This window comes from Schistocerca serialis, chromosome 12 (genome assembly GCF_023864345.2).
Source record: "Schistocerca serialis cubense isolate TAMUIC-IGC-003099 chromosome 12, iqSchSeri2.2, whole genome shotgun sequence".
NCBI lineage: Eukaryota > Metazoa > Arthropoda > Insecta > Orthoptera > Acrididae > Schistocerca > Schistocerca serialis.
Genome location: NC_064649.1, coordinates 44,065,220 through 44,085,802, shown reverse-complemented (window position 1 = coordinate 44,085,802; position 20,583 = coordinate 44,065,220). Strand labels below are relative to the sequence as shown.

The window sequence follows — 20,583 nt, the reverse complement described above, 5'->3', positions numbered from 1 at the left end:
CAGTTGTGCAATTGAACCATCAATTTATTTTCAAAACCTTTTCTTAAGAATTTACTTTATTTACTAGCGATTCATCAAGAACATTAACACATTTAATCACAATATGTGAGCGTGGAAGTAGTTGCCAATGGGTAACTGATGACACAAATTTAAAAAAAAATTTTTTTCAATGAATGGAAATTTTACTCCTAAAAGCCCCTTTTTAAAACAGATTTAAAATTATAATCAGAAAGCGCCCTGTAAATATCAAGTTACAATTTATTGAGAGGCAGAAATAACAATTTTTTTTTATAGTATGAGCTTTCGGGCTGTGAACCTTGCCGCTCCCTTTTAACACGGCCGTAGTTATGACCGCTCACAACAACCTCTGAAAGACTACACTGGTGCAAATCTGCAACACACCAGATTACTTTAAACTAAAAATGTTAACAACTCACACAAACACATAAACTATGCACCCCATAGGAGGGATGGAAATGGTACAAAACACACACATTAAAAAAATTGCTTGCCACTGAAAGTGCAACTTGTTTTAAAAAGAAAACTCTTACAGTGGAAGAGTGGCAACTTCATATACCAAAATGACCATTTAAATAAAAACCCATGAAATGCAGTCTTACATAAAATGTACAAACACGCTCTATATTACACATATGCCACCTCTGAAGATGATAGGCAAGATAAAAACATATTTCAGGAATTTGGCCTTTACACCTTAAGCAATAAATTCATTAACACCGAATCCGACAACATGACAGAGGCAGCTATTAACGTACGGCAGACCAACAGACAGACAAACAGACAGACAGTAACTGCCTAACAAATGCGGACGAGGGACAGACAAGCAAGCTGGGGATGAGAGACTGACCAAGGACACAAGTAGAATTTAACAAGTAAATGAAACAACACATCACAAATAACTTAACCTTTAATAAAGTGCAATGTCTGGCGAAGACCTGGCGCGGCACACCCAAAATGCTCTCCTGACAGTCTGCTGCCAGCCGCTTCAACAGACGCATGAAGGCGCGCCCATCTCCCATCTCACGGTGTCGCAGCTCGCGCCAGCCAGTCCAATGTCGCGGGTTGACTCCTGTTGCTCTCGTGTGGACCGCGAAGCCACTACCCCTCGCTATACGGAGCGGCCCACTGGACTGACGTGGTGAACTCACATGCGCTGACGCTCAAGACGGATAAGTCATCTTGTGTCCCTGTGCGCGACCGACCAACCGATCGATCCAACTGCCAATGACCATTGCCCTGAACAACTCGAGCAGACTGGCGGACCCAGCTGTTGCTCTCGTGTTGACCGCGAAGCCACTACCCCTCGCTATACGGAGCGGCCCACTGGACTGACATGGTGAACTCACATGCGCTGACGCTCAAGACTGATAAGTCATCTTGTGTCCCTGTGCGCGACCGACCAACCGATCGATCCAACTGCCAATGACCATTGCCCTGAACAACTCGAGCAGACTGGCGGACCCAGCTGACCAACTGACCAGACTCGCCCCCTAGCGAGCTCATAGCGCCCCTTAAATGCATGTGAACAGCCTACCTTCCCCCTTTACCACCAGAGGGAGACACCAAAGCTGCGATTGCCACAGCGGCGCCAGCACCAGAAATGGAGGGCGACTGCTTCACACTACGTGCTGCGGCGTGATTTTTAAAAGAGCAATTTTTACCATTGCTCAGCAATGAGGAGTTTTTATTGTAATCTGTCAATCATCTCGAATGAAAGTGTTTGTACATTCCGACATTGCAGGAGAGACAGTTGTGTGCAGCTGGTATGACAGACACCTTAACTAACAACTCATTGTGCTTTCTTTCACTGCTGGGTCACCATAGACATTCTGTTAGCACTGATAAATATCGGCAGTGCTTTGTCTTTCCACCAAAAGAAACTCAGGTGACAGCTCTCTGCTCAGAATGCATCTTCACTACAGACACCATTTCGAAGGCTACATATAGCGCCGGTACCTGTCAGAACTTTGTGAAATTGTAGGGACTGAAGCAGGACTATTCCATGATGTTCCACAACAAATTCTACATTTTTTCCGTTGAAATTGGCTGAGGAAAAAATGTGTTGTATTACTTATTGAATGGCTCTTGTATTTCTTATGGAACTCACATGTATTTTATGCATTTCACTTGGATTTAGAAATAAGTTCTCTCTATTCTTCTTGAGACTGTTACCATGGGGAATAAGCCAGTGTTGGCTTTCAGTAACTCTAGGCGCCATTGACCACCACTCTGTGATGGAATCAGTGTCAAACATTCCGTATAAGCAACCTTTAAAAAAATAAATTTGTTCCACATATTTGTGATCATGTGTGGACTTAATTTCAAGAACTAAAAAAAAACTTCACTGTAAATTAAAAACAACACAGTAACCAAAATAAAGGCAATCTGTTCAAAAGAGCACACCTTTGTACCTCTAAGAGATCAGAATCTGTCACTGGGTAACACACAGTACTGTGCTCTGATCCATGCATTGTAACATGATCGAATAGTAAATTTAAAATCTTCTGGGTTGTTAGGCCTCATCATATTTCCTTCTAAAATATCAGTGTTTCGACCCCTCTGTTGGAATCTTCTTCAGGATTGTTTTGGTGTCCACTATTGCTAGAACATACCAACACAGTGGACACCGAAACATCCTGAAGAAGATCCCAGCAGAGGGGTTGAAACGTTGGTTATTTTAGAAGGAAATGTGATGTGGCCTTACAATCCAGAAGCTTTTAACTTTAGTGACAATGATTGAATAGTGTTTAGCATGCTACCCACATTGTGGTCAAGACACAACTGCACAAGCCTGTGCAATCCCAATTTTGCACAGACCTCAAATACCCTCAATATCAATGAGATGTACCTAACATTAAAACATGATACTGCCCCAAAACATGACTGACTCATCTCCCTCCTTCTAGCTGAACCCAATGGACTGTTTACCTGACACAGAAATTATTTTCCTCCACACTTCTACAATAATCATCAGATGTCAGAAGAACCCTGCACTTGTCAGTGAACAGAAGCAGTTGCACTGATTCAGGTTCCATGCTGTGTGTTTCCTTGATGCTTCCTTCCTGCGCAGTGGTCCCATAAATTTGTGCTGTAGTTCTGAAGGGATGCTTAAAGGCCAAATTGATGAAGTGGAGATGGTTGTGTACTGTTTTGATCAACACTGTCCTCTACTTCTGCCCAAAAAGGCAGAGCACAGTTCTGCTGCATTCCTCTGTGGCTGAATTGTAGCTACTGGTCATCAGCTGGTGTTGTTAGCCATGGGCAACCACTACAGATGTATATCTTCACATTTTTTTTGTCTGATGGTAGCGGCTGAAAGTTTGAACAATGTCCCTGTGTCAAGATAGTAAGATAGTAAGATTGAAATACAGATTTTTGACCACGGTTCAATCCCACATCCGGCTATCCTGATTTAGGTTTTCTGTGATATCCCTAAAACTCTCCAGGCAAATGCCAGGTGGTTCCTTTGAAAGGGCACAGCCGACTTCCTTCCCCATCCTTCCCTAACCCGATGAGACCAATGACCTCGCTGTTTGGTCTCTTCCCCCAAAACAACCCATCCAACAGATTTTTGAGGGAGTGTGCTTTGGGTGGCTAGTCTCTTAGTATATGCTTAGTTCTTATAGAGCACCATCAAGAGTAACATCCGTCTCTTTAAATGTTTTGCTTTGGAAAGCATAGATAAAACTTCTTGTGTTGTAAGGAAATGGCTGGTCACTTTCATAAATATTAAACAGCAGCGGAGTTAGCACCCTCCTTGAAGGCGACGGTTTTTCTAGATTATCGGCTTACTTTGTTACCCTTTAAAATCAACAAGAAACCCACAATTCTGCAACAGTGTTGATAACTGTCATATGCTGCACTAAGGGCAATAAGGGTTACTCCTGTGAAGTGCCTATTTTCAAAACCATCCCATAGTAATGTCAACAAAGCGAAGTGCTGTAGTGTGAATGACTGTGCATGCATGGAAGAGACATAACAGAAATATAGCATTTGACAGTGATGTACATGCAGATTTCTGTGTGACTTGATGAGAGATGTGCTGCACTTAAAAATGGCTCCAGAGCCAAAATCATAATAATGGGTATGATAAACATCATTACCATCAAACGGCAGAAATTTTGTGATTTAGAAAAAAGCTGAGAATGCTCTAAAGCAATCCACAATTATTGTCTTTTTCTTTTTTCTGAGGCACATAAACTGTCTGCATAGTTGTGAGCTTTGTATCTTTTACAGAGCATTAGTAAAGTTTCAGTGTGAATGTTTTGATTAAAGTTTGAATGATACTGTCATTCTGCAGTCTAGCTTGCACTGATATTGAAGTTAGTTGAGACTTTCTGTCTCTCTTTTATGTAACAAAGGATTATGTGTTGAACTGCAAGTAATTAAGTCTTTTCCCACGGTTCACAAAATGAGTTTTAAGATCACATACATGTGGTACCAGAGATGGGCATCGGCAGATGGGAAAGCACTGAAGCAGTTTCCCACCGACGGAAGCTGTTGCTCTGTTTCAGATGCGGACTTCTGCTGCGGGATGAGGAAGCCTTCGGACCCGCGGGTCGCCGGCACGTCCCCCACGCAGCACAGTGGTCCGTCGCCGCCTTTATTTCTCTCTGTCACTGTCCTTTACTCACTCTTTTTGTCTCTTCTTTCTCTGTCTCCATGCTCTCTTGCTGCTGTTTTGTTTTACTGAATTATTGTTGCACAGCCAATTTTTGTTTCTTCTATGGAACCAGAATTTGTTGCCAGCCTGTGTGTGTTCTTTCCTTATTCTCCTGTTAATTGCATGGATCTCTATCATGGCAGTCTGTACATAGACATAAAGAATAATTGAGTAGAATAATGTATGGATGTGTAAGACTGACAGATACAGTATTAATGATGGATAATGCAAGTGAGACAGATAAAAATTATTTGAGAATCATCCTTTCCTCTTTATGTGTGTTTGTCAAAAAGGAAAATTCATATTGTTAACCATGTAGTTTTGTTTGGAAATGTGTATGTGACAGCCATTTCATATGTCACAGATACAGACAAAAATTAGTCGTAGTAGTGGATTGCTAATGTTTCTTTTCAGGGAAGAGAGAGGAAAAATAAGTACAAAGTAAATGAAGCTGCAACCAGGAAATATTATGAATTTAATGGTGTAAGTGAGAGTAGGGGAAGGTGCGATTGGAGATCAGAAGAGAGGAAGAGGAGGAAGAGAGGATAAGTTTTATACAGAGCACTGCATAAATCAGAGTTGATATGGCCAAAACCATTTGGAATAGATTAATCGGGAAGAGGGGAGAAGAGGTGTTTGTTAACACTAATGAAGCATTAGGGACCTGCCTCTAACACAGCAAACAACAAATTGACGTTATAAACCGTACCATCATTCAGTCACTTATGTCCGTTGTGAACACTTTGGCATACACACTGATTTTTATCTTACTGCTTCAGTTATATGATCCAGTTAAATAAAATTTTAGTCATCATTTTGGGTGACATAAAGGAAAAACAATAACGTTACATGAAAATTTACAGCAGCCTGTTCTGCGTAAGTATCAGAAGCAGCAGTGATGTCCTCATGTGGAGAAAGCATGAGCATTTCCAGGTGCCAGGAGAGAACACAATTGTAGCATGTGGTGTGAAACAGACAGAGAACAACTACTGAGCTGTTCCACCTCTTTGCACGGAGTACATAATTCACCTGTCTCGTTGCATGTCTAAAACCCTCCTAGTACTGTTCTTATCATTTGAATTACCTGTAACATCTAATGTTCCATCTTTCTGCCGTAAGAGGAGCGACTGACAATGATCATGTTTCTGGGTTTCCAGAAAGCATTTGACACAGTGGCACACTAGAGACGAATACCTGAGCACAAAGAATAGATTCTCAGATATGTTAGTGGCTCAAAGACTTTTTAAATAGTAGAAGCCAGTATGTCCTCTTGAATGACGTGTTTATCAGAGGCAAAGGTATTGTCAGGAGTGCCCCCAGGGAAATGTGATAGCACCACATTTTTTTTCACTTTTTATATGTCAATCTGTTAGATAGCATTGGCAGAAATCATTCATTGTTTGCTGATGATGATGATCATGACTGAGTGACTGTAGAAAGATGTATGTTTTCTTTGACGGGATTTCTGTTCGGTATGATGAGTGGCAGTGTGCTTTATCTGTAAAAAAATGTAAGTTGATGCAGGGGAGTACTAAAAGCGATTCTCTAATGTTAAAATACAATATTTGTGGTGTGCTGCTTGATGCAGTTGAGGCATAATGTTGCAAAGTGATATGAAATGAAACAGCCATGTAAGATCAGTTGTAATGAAGGCAAATGGTCAACTTTAGTTTATTGGAAGAATTCTGGGAAAATACAGCTCATCTACAAAGGAGTCTGTATACAGAACACTTGTGTGACCCATTCTTGAGTAATGCTTGAGTGTTTGTGATCCCCACCAAGTCGGATTGAAGACAGACATTGAAGCAATTCCAAGGCATGCTGCTAGGTTTGTTACCTGTAGGTTTGTTCAACATGAGAGTATTACAGAAGTGTTCCTTGAACTAAACTGGGAATTCTTGGAAGGAAGAAGTTCTTTTTGCAAAATGTTGAGAAAATTTAGAGAACTGACAATTGGTACTAACTGCAGAACAATCCTGCTGCCACCAACATACACGTAAAGTCAGTGAAGGTAAGATTAGAAAAATTGGGGGTTTTACAGAAGCATACAGACTGTTATTTTTCCTTGGCACCCTTTGTGATTGGAACAGAAAAGGGAATGACTAGAAGTGGAACATCATGCCCTCTGCTGTGGACCTTATGGTGACTTGCTGGAGGTAGATACACCCCTTCACAGAATCTCTTCTCTTCCTCCTCTGCTGCCACCAATTGAAGTGATGCGAGAGCTATGACACTGGACTCACATTTAACAGGACTGGTATTCAGTTCCTGATGTGGAATTCTAGATCTGAGTTTCCTAAATAACTTTATGCAGATGCTGAGACAGTTTCTCTGAGGAGAACCCAGTCTCTTTCCTTCCTAACTTTTCATCAAACCAACCTCATGCTTTAATGATATTGTCATTCATGGGATGTAAACCCAAATCACCTTTCCATCCTTCCTTCCCTTCTACATTGTCCATTTTCAAAGCAGAAACCAGAGAATCCAAAGCTTGGTGTCTGATGCTCTTTTGCAATGTCTCCATTAGTATTATTTTATTTTCAGTCATTTTTGGTAAATATGTACCATTCTGTTTATTCATTCTGAAATTTTCTTCCACATTTTTCCCATTTTTACTGTTTTGGCAAATGAGAAGATGACTAGGTGAGGGATTATCCCACAAAAATGGCTAATAAGAATGGTGGCACACAAAGACAAGCATGAGATAAAATATTGAAACGAAGAGACATCAACAGACAAAAGACACAAAAACTACACGGGAATTAGAAATTGGGTGTCTCCCAAGAAAGTGGTGTATCTCTTAAATTTTGTGTGTGTTTTTCTGTTTAAAAGGTTTAATCTCACATTTTTGTAAGGGTAAATTCATTCAGTCTGTAGTGCAGTAGTTGCTCACTGAACAGCCAGCTACATAGCTCATTAACATATCAGCGTCCATTGGTGACACATTAAGAGGCTAGAAAGTCTCATACCTGGGATTCTGTCTGCTGTTATAGTAAGCCAGTCTTGCTAGGATGTTTAGGATGTGTGCATGCTGTGTGTGGACATGAGAGGAGCTGACAGCAGTTCGCGAACAGCTGAATGTGCTTTGGTATATGGTCAGTTACCTTCAGGCTGTTGCCTTGGGGTGTGGTGGTGGTGGAGAATCTGGTATGGCTCATGAGACACCTCAGGAGTCGCTTGTTTTGCACATGATCTCTACTGCTTAGGGACCTTTTAGTCTACCTGATGTGGTGGATCTCCCCTCATCACTGAGTAAGTGGTGGGTGGTAATGCTTTCATGTTGCTCGAGGCAAAGGGCCAATGTGGACACTGGCCGTATAGCCTTGCACATTCACCCTGCGGGTGAACATGTGGCTACTGCTTCAGCAGGGTCTGAGCAGGCACAGGGGGTGGGGGGTTACTAGTTACCAGGAGCTCCAATACTAGGTATGTTATGGAGCTCCTGAGACAGATAGTGTTCAGGACTGGAAAGAAAGCCAATGTGCACTCAGTATGTCTGCCGGGGGGCCCCATCTGAGATGTGGAGGCAGCCCTGCCTGTAGCTATCGAGTGCGTAGGGTGCAGTCTTCTGCAAGTCGTGGCTCACGTCCATTCCAACAACACCTGTCATGTGATTTCTGAGGCCATCCTCAGTTCGTACAGGTGGCTGGCAAAGTTAAGACTGCTGGTCCCGCACATGGGGTACAAGCAGAGCTCACAATTTGCAGCATTATTCTCATAGTTGATTGGGTCATTTGGTTGAACTTGAGTGGAGGGTATCAGCCAAAGGCTTTGTCAAATTTTGTGACCACCACCTTTACTGCAAATTTCTAGACTTGCATTATTGGGTTGGGATTTGTAGGTCCCCCCTTGATAGGTCAGGGGTGCACTACACGAAGGAAGCAGCTACTCAGGTAGGAGAGTACTTGTGGATTGAAAATGAGGACTTTTCAGGCTAGACAGTAGTTTGAGGTACTGTTACTAACACTTGACAGTCAATATGCAGCAAGGGAAGTCAGTCCGCGTTCAGAGTAAAGACACTTCAAATGTCAAAATTTTGTCAGTAATCTGTCAGAGTATTAGTCACAAAACTCCCAAATTTATTGCCCTCCAGGAAACCCCTCACGCTTGAGTTATTCTTGGGCCTAAGAGCTGGTTGAAACTGGAAGTGGAAAGCTCTGAGATACTAAGCAAGTCATAGAATCTATATTGGAAAGACAGATCAGAGACCATAGGAGGGAGATTGATCATTGCAGTTGACAAACGTATTGTCTCTGTTGAGATCGAAGCAGAGTGTGACAGTGACGTTATCTGGTTGCATATAACAAATGTAGATGAAACCAAGTTAATTGTTGTATGTTTTACTGGCCACCTGATTCTGCAGTGACAGTTCTAGACTCATTCAGAAGCCTGTAAATACCCAGATAATGCAATACTAGTTGCAGGTGACTTTAACCCATGAAGTATAGACTGGGATGTCTAAGCATTCAGTGTGGGGGCTGCAGACAGACAGTCATGTGAAATAGTTTTGAATAGGTTCTGAAAACTGTCTTGAGTAGCTAACTTGGGAGCCCGCATGCAGTGTAAATTTCTCAGACGTTATAGTTACAAACAGGTTGGACCTTATCAATGGTCTCAGTATAGAAATGGGGATTAGAGATTATGATGTCACTATAGCAGCTGTGGTTATAAAAGTTAAAAAATCAGTCAAGAATGCACCGAGAGTGTTTTTGCTAGATAGAGCAGATGAGCAATTGTTAGCATCTCATATAGAGAGTGAATTTGATGTCACTTAGTTCCAGTAAGATGGACGTTGAGGGATTATGGGCAAAGTTCAGTTGGGTTGGGTTGTTTGGGAGAAGAGATCAAACAGCGAGGTCATCAGTCTCATCGGATTAGGGAAGGATGGGGAAGGAAGTTGGCCGTGCCCTTTCAAAGGAACCATCCCAGTATTTGCCTTGAGCGATTTAGGGAAATCACGGAAAACCTAAATCGGGATGGCTGGACGCGGGATTGAACCGTCGTCCTCCCGAATGCGAGTCCAGTGTGCTAACCACTGCGCCACCTCGCTCGGTGGCAAAGTTCAGACAGATTGTAAATCGTGGCCAGGAGAGTTATGTGCATAGTAAGTGGATAAAGGATGGGGAAGCAGATGTTGTTACACTCTTGATTCAAAAGAGAACCCACAAATGATGAGAAGCAAAGGTTAGTAGAGATTTGTGTGTTTGTGAAAAGATCTATACATGAAGCAAACAACAACTACTAGTGTCACATCTTAGCAAAAGCTCTGGCAGAAACCTGAGAAAATTCTGGTCCTATGTAAAACCTCTAAGGCTTTCATTCAGTACCTTCTTGACCAGTCTGTTGTGGCAGTGGAAAGGCAGAAAAACAAAAGCATAAGTTTTAAATTTTGCATTCAAGAAATCATTCAAGCAGGAGAATCATTCAAATATACTGTCATTTGACCATCAGTCTGACTCCCATATGGACAACATAGTAATAAGCTTCCCTGGCATAGGAAAACAACTGAATGTCTATGGCATTGGCCCCTTATGTAGCTTTCATTTATCATGAATCTCTCACCCAGTACAAAATCCCAGGTGACTGGAAAAAGCTCAGGTGACTCCTGTATATAAGAAGGACAAAAGAATAGATCCACAAAATTACAGACCAATGTCTCTCACATCAGTTTGCTGCAGAATCCTTGAACATATTCTCAGTTCGAATATAATAAATTTTCGTGAGACTGAGAAGCTTATGTCCATGAAGAAGCATGGTTTTAGAAAGTATTGCTCATGTGAAACTGAGCTTGACTTTTTCTCACATGATATACTGCTATAGATGATGGGCAACAGGAAGATTCGATATTTCAAGATTTCCGGAAAGCATTTGACATGGGCCCCCATTGCACACTGTTAATGAAGGTATGAGCGTATGGAATAAGTTCACATATCTGTAAGTGGCTCAAAGACTTCTTACACAATAGAACGCAGTATGTTGTCCTTGACAGTGAGTGTTCATCAGCGAGAAGGGTATCATTAGGAATGACCCAGGGAAGTGTGGTAGGATCATTGTCGTTCACTATATATGTAAGTGATTTGGTGGACGGGGCTGGCAGCAATCCGTGGTGTTTGCTAATGATACTATGGTGTAGGGTAAGGTGTCAAAATTGAGTGACTGTAGAAGGAAACAGCCACTCACTTTTGTTGGTGTGATGAATAGCAGCTAGCTCTGGATGGGGGAAAATGCAACTCATTGTGAATGAGTAGGAAAAACAAACCTGTGATGTTCGGATATAGCATTAGGAGTGTAGTGCGTGACACAGTCATGTCTTTCAAATGTCTGAATATAACGTTGCAGAGGAATATGAAATGGAACAAGCATGTGAGGACTGTGGTAGGGAAAGTGAACGTTCAACTTCAGTGTATTGAGAGAATTTTAGGAAAGTGTTGTTCATCTGTAAAGGAGACCATACATAGAATGCTGATGTGACCTATTCTTGAATATTGCTTGAGTGTTTGGGATCCATACCAGGTTGGATTGGAGGAGAACATTAAAGCAATTTACAGATGGGCTGCTAGATTTGTTACCAGTAGGTTTGGACAACAAGTAAGTGTCACGGAGATGCTTCTGGAACTTAAATGGGAATCCCTGGAGGGAAGACGATGTTCTTGTCAAGGAATGTTATTGAGAAAACTTAGAGAACCGGCATTTGAAGCTGACTGCCGAATGATTCTACTGCTGCCAACAAACATTAAGTGTAAGGACCACAAACATAAGACACAAAAAAATTAGTGGTCATAGGGAGACATATAGACACTCGTTCTTCCCCCACTCTATTTGCGAGTGGAAGAGGACAGGAAATGAATAGCGGTGGTACACGGCACACCCCATCATGCACGGTATAGTGGAGTGTGGTGTATCTGTGTAGATGTAGATATTGGGGCTGCTGAGTTGTCGGTACAGGGCAATTCAAAATGAATAGAGCAATTAGAAATGGTTATAACTATTTATTGCATAGCAATACTTCAAAAGGAGTATGTTTTACATACTTTATGAGAGTTCTATAAGTCTCTCATAGGCCACTTGGACAACAGCTAAGCAGTAATCTATTTTATGCCATATATTGTGTAGAGTCAGTGGCCCAAACCCTAAAGAAATGAATATCATGAGTTCTGGAATTGTTTCTGGCGAAGTAAGCACATACGCATCTTTCCTGTAACCCCACAAAAAGAAATCCATAGGTGTTGGGTACCAAGATCAAAGTGATCAAGAACAGAACACAATGTCTCGTGTCCAGTATGCCTCATCCAGTTGTTGGGAAGATGTTGATTTAAACGTATGTGAACATCTTATTCACTGTTCTGTACAGTGCTTGAAATTTTGAACTTACTTTTACATTCTCTGTAATTCTTATGGATGTATTGCTATGCATCAAATAATTATAGATGTTTGTACTTTTCATTTTGAATTGCCATTTGGAATAACTAATTTGTCACATTGAGTTAAATTTGTTTTTAAATAAATAAAAAAATAAAAACGAGTGTCAGCAGGCAATGTTGTTGTGTATAGGAGAGTATTACAGCTATATGATTGTTGTAAGGAAAAGAAGTCCACATTTCCACTTCATGTGAAAAATATTTGTAAATAGATAAATGGACAATGAAGCCATAAACAAGAAAAGGAGCCTGATACTGGCTGATTAGAAGATTTGAGTTATTCATCAAGTGTTAAACTGTTATAAGAATAAGCTAAATGTAGTATCTGCAGCAAGTAATAACTAGCTGCAAAATGAGAAGAAGGGTACCAAAGCTTTGTTAAAGTAGTTGCTTTGTCAATATAGAAAGAGAATAAAAGATTACACTGATATCGATTCTGTGTTTAAGGAGACAAAACAGCAAAGGCATCAGTCCCCTAGTCACATTCCCAGCATATTATAAGTACATAGACCTGTTTATTTCTACAGCGGTTTACATCAGTTTACAGCTTGAATATTTAGCTGTTTTTCGACATAATCACCATTTCTGTCGATGCATTTTTGTAGCAGCTGTGGCAGTTTTTGTATGCCCATGTCATACCAGCTCGTTGCCATGCTGTTCAGAAAGTTATGAACCTCTTCTTTCACCTCATCATCGGAGCTGAATCGCTGGGACCACAATTAATGTTGACAGGTACTGTGAGACTCTGAAAAAACTCAAACGGGCAATTCAGAACCGGAGAAGAGGAATGTTGAGGAAGGGCATACACATTCTCCATGACAACACTCCCCCACACAACACTCGGCAAACCGTTGCTCTCCTGCAACAATTTCAGTGGAACACAATCACCCACCCACCCTATAGTCCTCACTTGGTGCCCAGTGACTATCACCTGTTCCCTAGGTTAAAAGAACATTTGGCCGGAAAGCGATTCAGCTCCGTCGACGAGGTGAAAGAAGAGGTTCATACCTTTCTGAACAGCATGGCGGTGAGCTGGTATGACATGTGCAAACAAAAATTGCCACAGCATCTACAAAAATGCATCGACAGAAATGGTAATTATGTCAAAAATTAGCTAAATGTTCAAGCTGTAAACTGATGTAAGCCATTGTAGAAATAAACAGGTCTATGTACTTATAAAAAATAGGAGACCTTACTTTTGGGATTACCCTTGTAGAAGCAGTGTACCCAGTCTGTCTGCATATAGAGTAAATTCTGTGTGCAAGTGTGAGAAGTCAGAAAGTGTTTGAAATGTTTGCATAGCATGTATCGGAGGCAGAATATGGGAATCAGCCCAGTATTCATCTAGTGGGATGTGGGGAACAGCCTAAAAACTGCATCCAGGCTGGCCAGCACACTGATCCATCATTTATAATCTGCCAGGTGGATTCAATCTGGAGCCAGCATACATCTCCATCCTGGAATCGTTAACATTAACATGCGTGGCTGACCAGATGAGTAGAAAATTATGGGAAAGAAAAGCGCAAATCACTTCAAAATTGTATGTAAAGGCGATATAGTTAGATTTACATTATGTAAAATTCTTTTTCCATCTTTTGTTTTTTTTCCATTCCTGTCATGTGATGAAGTTTTTATTTCCCAACATTTGAGATTCGTTTTTAAGTTGCTGCCTAAAAAATCAAAGATATGTGTGACTCCAGGGAATATGAACATTTTTCTCATGCTTAATAAGATGAATAATAATTGCATGGTGTTTCAAAACACCAAATAATAACCTCACTGATAAATATGTTAAACACTCATAAGTAATACTTCAGTGTGGACTTTGTTTTTTGAGAGATGTGTATGAAAACTAAACGTCTTTCAGTTACAAAAAAACTATCCCTTAGGAAAACTTTAATTAGCAATTATAGTTTCCTGCACACTTATTACACTTTTACCCATAGTTGTCATTAAATTTAAGCGCTTTTGTAATGTTGCACTATCTGTTTCAACCTCGTTACATAGAAGTTCTCCATCTTGGAAATGAACCAGTTGAAAATGGCAGTCTTGGTGCGATGCAGCCACAAAGTCAAGGTTTAAGAAATTGCAATAAAAACACATTTTACAAATTTTCTGTTTTCCTTTGTCTTTATTAGAAATTACTTTTGTTTACTTAATTTTGATTTATTACATTGCTTTGAACTCTATAAATGACTTATTTCTGTCTTCTCTGATCATCCAGCCTTTTTAGTATTTTGATCACCCCCTGGTTGCAAAGTGATGGTTAATCGAGGTTCTGCTGTAGCACAGAAGGATAAGTGGTTGTTTTTAAATTGGTGCTGTAACCAGGAACCATTGTTTTCTAATCATTAATGTAGTGCACTTGGATAATGCTCATCTCATCATTTACATGGGTGACCAATCATGTGCAAGCACGGTTGTGCTGAAGAAAGGGATAAAAAGAAGGGGTTCACCCAGTGATTATTGTGGGTTCATATACTCACATTACTTCTAATTTCATCTTGGTGGGCTCCATGTCATGTGACACAGTATCACCTCTGGCAATATTTGAGAACCTCTTACACAAATGTACACTGTGTGATCATAAGTATCTGGACACCTGGCTAAAAATGACTTACAAGTTTGTGGCACCCTCCATCAGTAATGCTGTAATTCAGTATGGTGTTGTCCCACCCTTAGCCTTGATGACAGCTTCCACTCTTGCAGGCATATGTTCAATCAGGTGCTGGAAGGTTTCTTGGAAAATGGCAGCACATTCTTCACAGAGTGCTGCACTGAGGAGAGGTATCGATGTCAGTCAATGAGGCCTGGCATGAAGTCGGGGTTCCAAATCATCCCAAAGGTGTTTTATAGGATTCAGGTCAGGACTCTGTGCCGGCCAGTCCATTACAGGGATGTTATTGTCGTGTAACCACTCCGCCACAGGCCATGCATTGTGAACAGGTGCTCGGTCGTGTTGAAAGATGAAATCGCCATCCCCAAATTGCTCTTCAACAGTGGGAAGCAAGAAGGTGATTAAAACCTCAATGTAGGCCTGTGCTGTGATAGTATCATACAAAATGACAAGGGGTGCAAGCCCCCTCCATGAAAAATGTGGCAACACCATAACACCGCCACCTCCGAATTTTACTGTCGGCACTACACCTGCTGGCAGATGATGTTCACTGGGCACTTTCCATACCCACTCCCTGCCATCAGGTCACCACATTGTGTACTGTGATTCGTCACTCCACATAACATTTTTCCACTGTTTAATTGTCCAATGTTTACACTCCTTACACCAAGCGAGGCATTGTTTGGCATTTACCGGTGTGACGTGTGGCTTATGAGCAGGTGCTCGACCATGAAATCCAAGTTTTCTCACCTTCTGCCTAACTGTCATAGTACTTTCAGTGGATCCTGATGCAGTTTGGAATTCCTGTGTGATGGTCTGGATAGATGTCTGCCTATTACACATTATGACACTCTTCAACTGTCATCGGTCTCTGTCAGTCAGCAGACGAGGTTGGCCTGTACACTTTTGTGCTGTACGTGTCCCTTCACATTTCCACTTAACTATCACATTGGAAACAGTGGGCCTAGGAATGTTTAGGAGTGTGAAAATCTCACAAGTTTATGACACAAGTGACACCCAATCACATGACCATGTTCGAAGTCCGTGAGTTCCACGGAGTGGCCCATTCTGCTCTCTCATAATGTCTAATGACTACTGAGGCTGCTGATTTGGAATACCTGGCAGTAGGTGGCAGTACAATGCACCTAATATGAAAAACATATGTTTTTGTGGGTGTCTGCATACTTTTGATCACATATTGTTCAGTATTAATGACGAAGTGTCCACACAACCCAATGAATGCTTACTTACTATGTGTAGTTCGAGGGTGAACACCTCAAATTTTGTTGGTAAAAAAAATCTCAGTGTCAAAATGGAATGCAGCTTGCATAAATTAGCTGTGAAACTGATATGCAAGCTGACGAACTGGCCTCAGATCATGAGGCGTGCACCAGTCCGAAACCACAAGACGTGTTACTTAAGTATCATAATGATGAACAACTGTTACATTGTGGTCTGAAGAGAATTAGTTGATACTGATGACATGGTGCCTTCAAGCCATGACCTGATGCCTGTCATATGTCTTTGGGATGAACTAGAACATTGGTTATGTTACATATCAAACTGACCAAAAACCCAACAACAACTATTCTTCAACTTCCAGAAAGAAAATAAGTAAATTCTGCTTTAATTGAACTCTATAGAAAGCCTTCCATAATGATTAAACAATGTAATAACAACAAACACACATCCTAGCTATAAATTTCATGGTTGATGTCTTTGAAATGAGGGCCTGTAGGTGTTTCTACACTTCTGGCTGCATAATGCATGTTTTGCATATCATGCTTCTTCATGTTGCATCTCAGAAAACCAAATTGTGATTGCATCTTTCAAACTAAAGTACAGCCTAAACCCAAGTTACCCAGGCCATACAAAACATGTTCGTGTTGCACTCAGTTAAACTGCAAAGATTGTGACAAACTATAAATAGTAACGAGACTACCATCTTGTTGCAATTACTCATATTAGACAACTAGAAAGAAACAAGCAAGTGTATGAGCCTGACCTAATGTACCACCCAGCCACTGTGAGAAGCAGACACTTGGATATTAACCTTGAGATGAGATATATTCAGCTTTGGAAGACGCAGAATTCATAACACAAGAAAAATGATGGGTGAACACCACTTATCACATGCCAACTGGAAAATGTTTTGCTAGCTGATATGGGAATTTCTAGTCATAGGGGCAACAATGTGAAATGGAAATACACTGAGGGCAACAGATCTAGACTCCGGAACAAATGTTCTTCTGGCAGAACATAGATAAAAGTGTGAATTAGTAGAGTCAAATTTTACCAAAGGACAATGCCTTTAAAACTGTGCAACATTGGGAAACTAGGATTTAGTCCAATGCAGACTCAGAATGTCAAGCAAATAGTCCTTCAATAAGGCAATGCTCCTCTCCACAATGTAAATGATTCAATTCATTTTCCATTCAGGCCAGATGGTCTAATGTAAAGCACCTGTCGAAAACCGAAATGTCATGGGATTCAATCCCAGTTGGACCACGGATTTTTCAGTCTGAGTTTTAACGTAGCCTCCACCTGTCAATCAATGTGAGGAGCTGCCAGAAAGCCAGCCACTCTGGCCAAGCAGTTCTAGGCGCTTCAGTCTGGAACCGCGCTGCTGCTACGGTCGCAGGTTCGAATCCTGCCTCATGCATGGATGTGTGTGATCTCCTTAGGTTAGTTAGATTTAGGTAGTTATAAGTCTAGGGGACTGATGATCTCAGATGTTGAGTCCCATAGTGCTTAGAGCCATTTGAATCATTTGAGCTGCCAGAAAAGTCAGGTGGTCCGATTTCAACATTAAACTGAAGGTCCCCTTTCCCCATTTGGGTAACTGGGGTGGGTCGGGAATACGCAAGGCACTTAAATGGCGTGTAATTGAAAAACATGCACCAGGCCACTGCACCACATAAAACTATAATTCATTTTCTGTGCAATGCTAAGTGCTTCCAATGGCTGTAAGGCTCTCTGACCTGTCCCCCCTCTGATGGATCACATGTAAACTCACTATCCATGTGCTACACATTGTAGGCTAGTTACAGCAGTTGTGGATCATTCTGACTCAGGAAAAGGTAGAACTTTTGCAATTTTTCTAATAATTGTAATGCATTCATATAATCTCTCAAATAATGCAGTTTCATTTCTGCTGTTGCTTTCATAATAGAGGGAAACATTCCACGTGGGAAAAATATATCTAAAAACAAAGATGATGAAATGATGTAACTTACCAAATGAAAGTGTTGGTATGTTGATAGAGACACTAACAAAATTCGAGCTTTTGCAACCCACGGTTGCTTCTTCAGGAAAGAGGCAAGGAGAGGGAGAGACAAAAGGATGTGGGCTTTAAGGGAGAGGGTAAGGAGTCATTCCAATCCTGGCAGCAGAAAACCTTAGGGGGAAAAAGGGACAGCTATACACTCACACACACACACATATCCATCCGCACATATACAGACACAAGCAGACATATGTAAAGGCAAAGGGTTTGGGCAGAGATGTCAGTCGAGGCGGAAGTACAGAGGCAAAGATGTTGTCGAATGACAGGTGAAGTATGAGCGGCGGCAACTTGAAATTAGCGGAGGTTGAGGCCTGGTGGGTAGCGGGAAGAGAGGATATATTGAAGGGCAAGTTCCCATCTCCGGAGCTCTGATAGGTTGGTGTCAGTGGGAAGTATCCAGATAAGCCGGATCACCCTGTGGCTAAACATGCCTCGGTGCACGGCCAGCACATCTCGGCACAGTGTTACACCGTCCGGTTATCTGGATACTTCCCACTAACCGAAGATGGGAACTTGCCCTTCAATATATCCTCTCTTCCCGTTATCCACCAGGCCTCAACCTCCACTAATTTCAAGTTGCTGCCCCTCGTACATCACTTGTCATTCAACAACATCGTTGCCTCTGTACTTCCGCCTCGACTGACATCTCTGCCCAAACTCTTTGCCTTTACATATGTCTGCTTGTGTCTGTTAATGTGCAGATGGATATATATGTGTGTGTGTGTGTGTGTGTGTGTGTGTGTGTGTGTGTGTGTGTGTGTGTCAACATCTGTTTGTAAACTAGATGCCATTTGCAGTTCCAAGGTAGTAGGAAGTCTGTTTAAAGGCAACAATAAAGCTAATATCATCTATAGTTTTATAGGTCAAAATGCACATGAAATTAGCCTAATGTCCAGGAACAGGTATTTGTTGTCATCTATACTGCTGTCATCACATGCAGTTACAGATACAAAAATACACTGGATGGTACTCTTTTTGGGTATGCAATTAGATATTGTAGTCCTCTTGACACTTGTGTCAAGATGACAACATTATCCAGCTGCATACCTGAGAAGAGTATCATCAGTCAGTATGGCAGGAAGGTCTATGTAAACACATAGAAATTCACTTATTTTCAAGATTTGGCTTCAGTGAAAATATGAATGTCACATGACAGAGAGTATATTTTCCATCACCCATTTGTCATCCTCGTTTCCTTTCTTGTGAATATATCTGCTACAGTCTTTTTTTTTTTTATAGCTATTCTTTTCTGTTACATGACTGTAGGTATTCACAGTATTTGCAGAACACTCTACACTTAGATAAACTTTAAGTCAGATGGTCATACATCTACACAGGATTTTAGAGACATACTGTCTGCACTGCTTCCCACAGCTGCTGAAGAATATGTGATCAGTGGTTCTCTGAACCGATACAGTGGCTTTGGTGCTCTTCATAATGTTCAGTCTGGATGAGATATGGAGAATTCAGAGATCAGCAGAGAACCTCACAGTTTTGACTGCACTCTTCCAGTGATCTGCATGTACTTGAAACCCTGCATATTCACACTGCAGTTTCAATATTGTTTGTCAATACATCTTTATTTGTGGGACAGACATGACCTATCTGCACTGGAGGGCCAAAGATGGTAGTGTTTACTAAGCCGTTGCATCACACACATGTAGCACCTTCTTGGATTTTCAAAATTGTGAGTCATTCCTCCGTTCCATGTCAGTTGGTCTTTCCATTTATTTGATCTTCAGCTCTGACATTACTAGGTTATTGACCTATGCATATTTCTTTTCAGTTATTCACAGTGTGGCTTTAGATCCAGTAAAGCTACAATTTCAGCACAGAGATGAGTGAAAAATTCACACATCTCGTGTTAATACTGAATCCTCCCTCCATAGCCTGGAGGGCTACGACCATCCCTTTTCCAGCCCTGATAAATTGCTTCCTTTGCATTGATCTGACTTCTATTGTGAATACAGATAGCCTGTCAGTTCTGTTACATAAATAGTTCAAAAGTGTACATCAGGTGTCATATGTAAACTGATTGTGATGTCACTTCGTGGTGGTGGTTGTAGCACTGTGAGCTGACAGTGTATTTTCCCTCTTTCCATCTTTTTCTTGCAACTTTCTTTCCTTCATGCAATTTTTTACTGTTTACTTGCATATCTGCTGGTTTATATCTAAATATTGCAGTTAAAGACAAAACCATAAGTGTAAGAGACTAATACCTGCATATTTATGGAGAACAATTTATTGTTACAAAGTAGGCAATCGATTGTTGTGTGACTTCGGATACCCAATATATGATGGTGCCTTGTTGTGAAAAGAGATGCATAATTGAACATCATTTTACACTGTGCTGATGCATTTTTTGTGTCACTAAGAAGTTGTAAGGTTTTCTCTAATCTGCAGGTGTTGAGTTAATGTAGGACACTTCCACACTATGGCTGCAGAAACTTATCAGTTATGATGCTCATGTAGTTTTAATGTCACTTGCATTAAACTGTGTGTACTATTTGATTCAACAACCCTTCACAATGCAGAATGAATTATGATGTTTAAGGTAACATATCAATACACTTACTCC

At 41.0% G+C, this 20,583-nt stretch overlaps 1 protein-coding gene across 1 annotated transcript in view; it reads left to right on the top strand.

Annotated features, from left to right (window-relative positions):
- LOC126428288 (glutamate-gated chloride channel) overlaps positions 1 to 20,583 on the top strand; it is a 444,803-nt gene that overhangs the window by 221,404 nt on the left and 202,816 nt on the right. Inside the window, exon 4 of the mRNA XM_050090205.1 lies at positions 4,536 to 4,610. Within this exon, the coding sequence (XP_049946162.1) occupies positions 4,536 to 4,610 (75 nt within the window). The remainder of the gene's footprint in view (positions 1 to 4,535; positions 4,611 to 20,583) is intronic.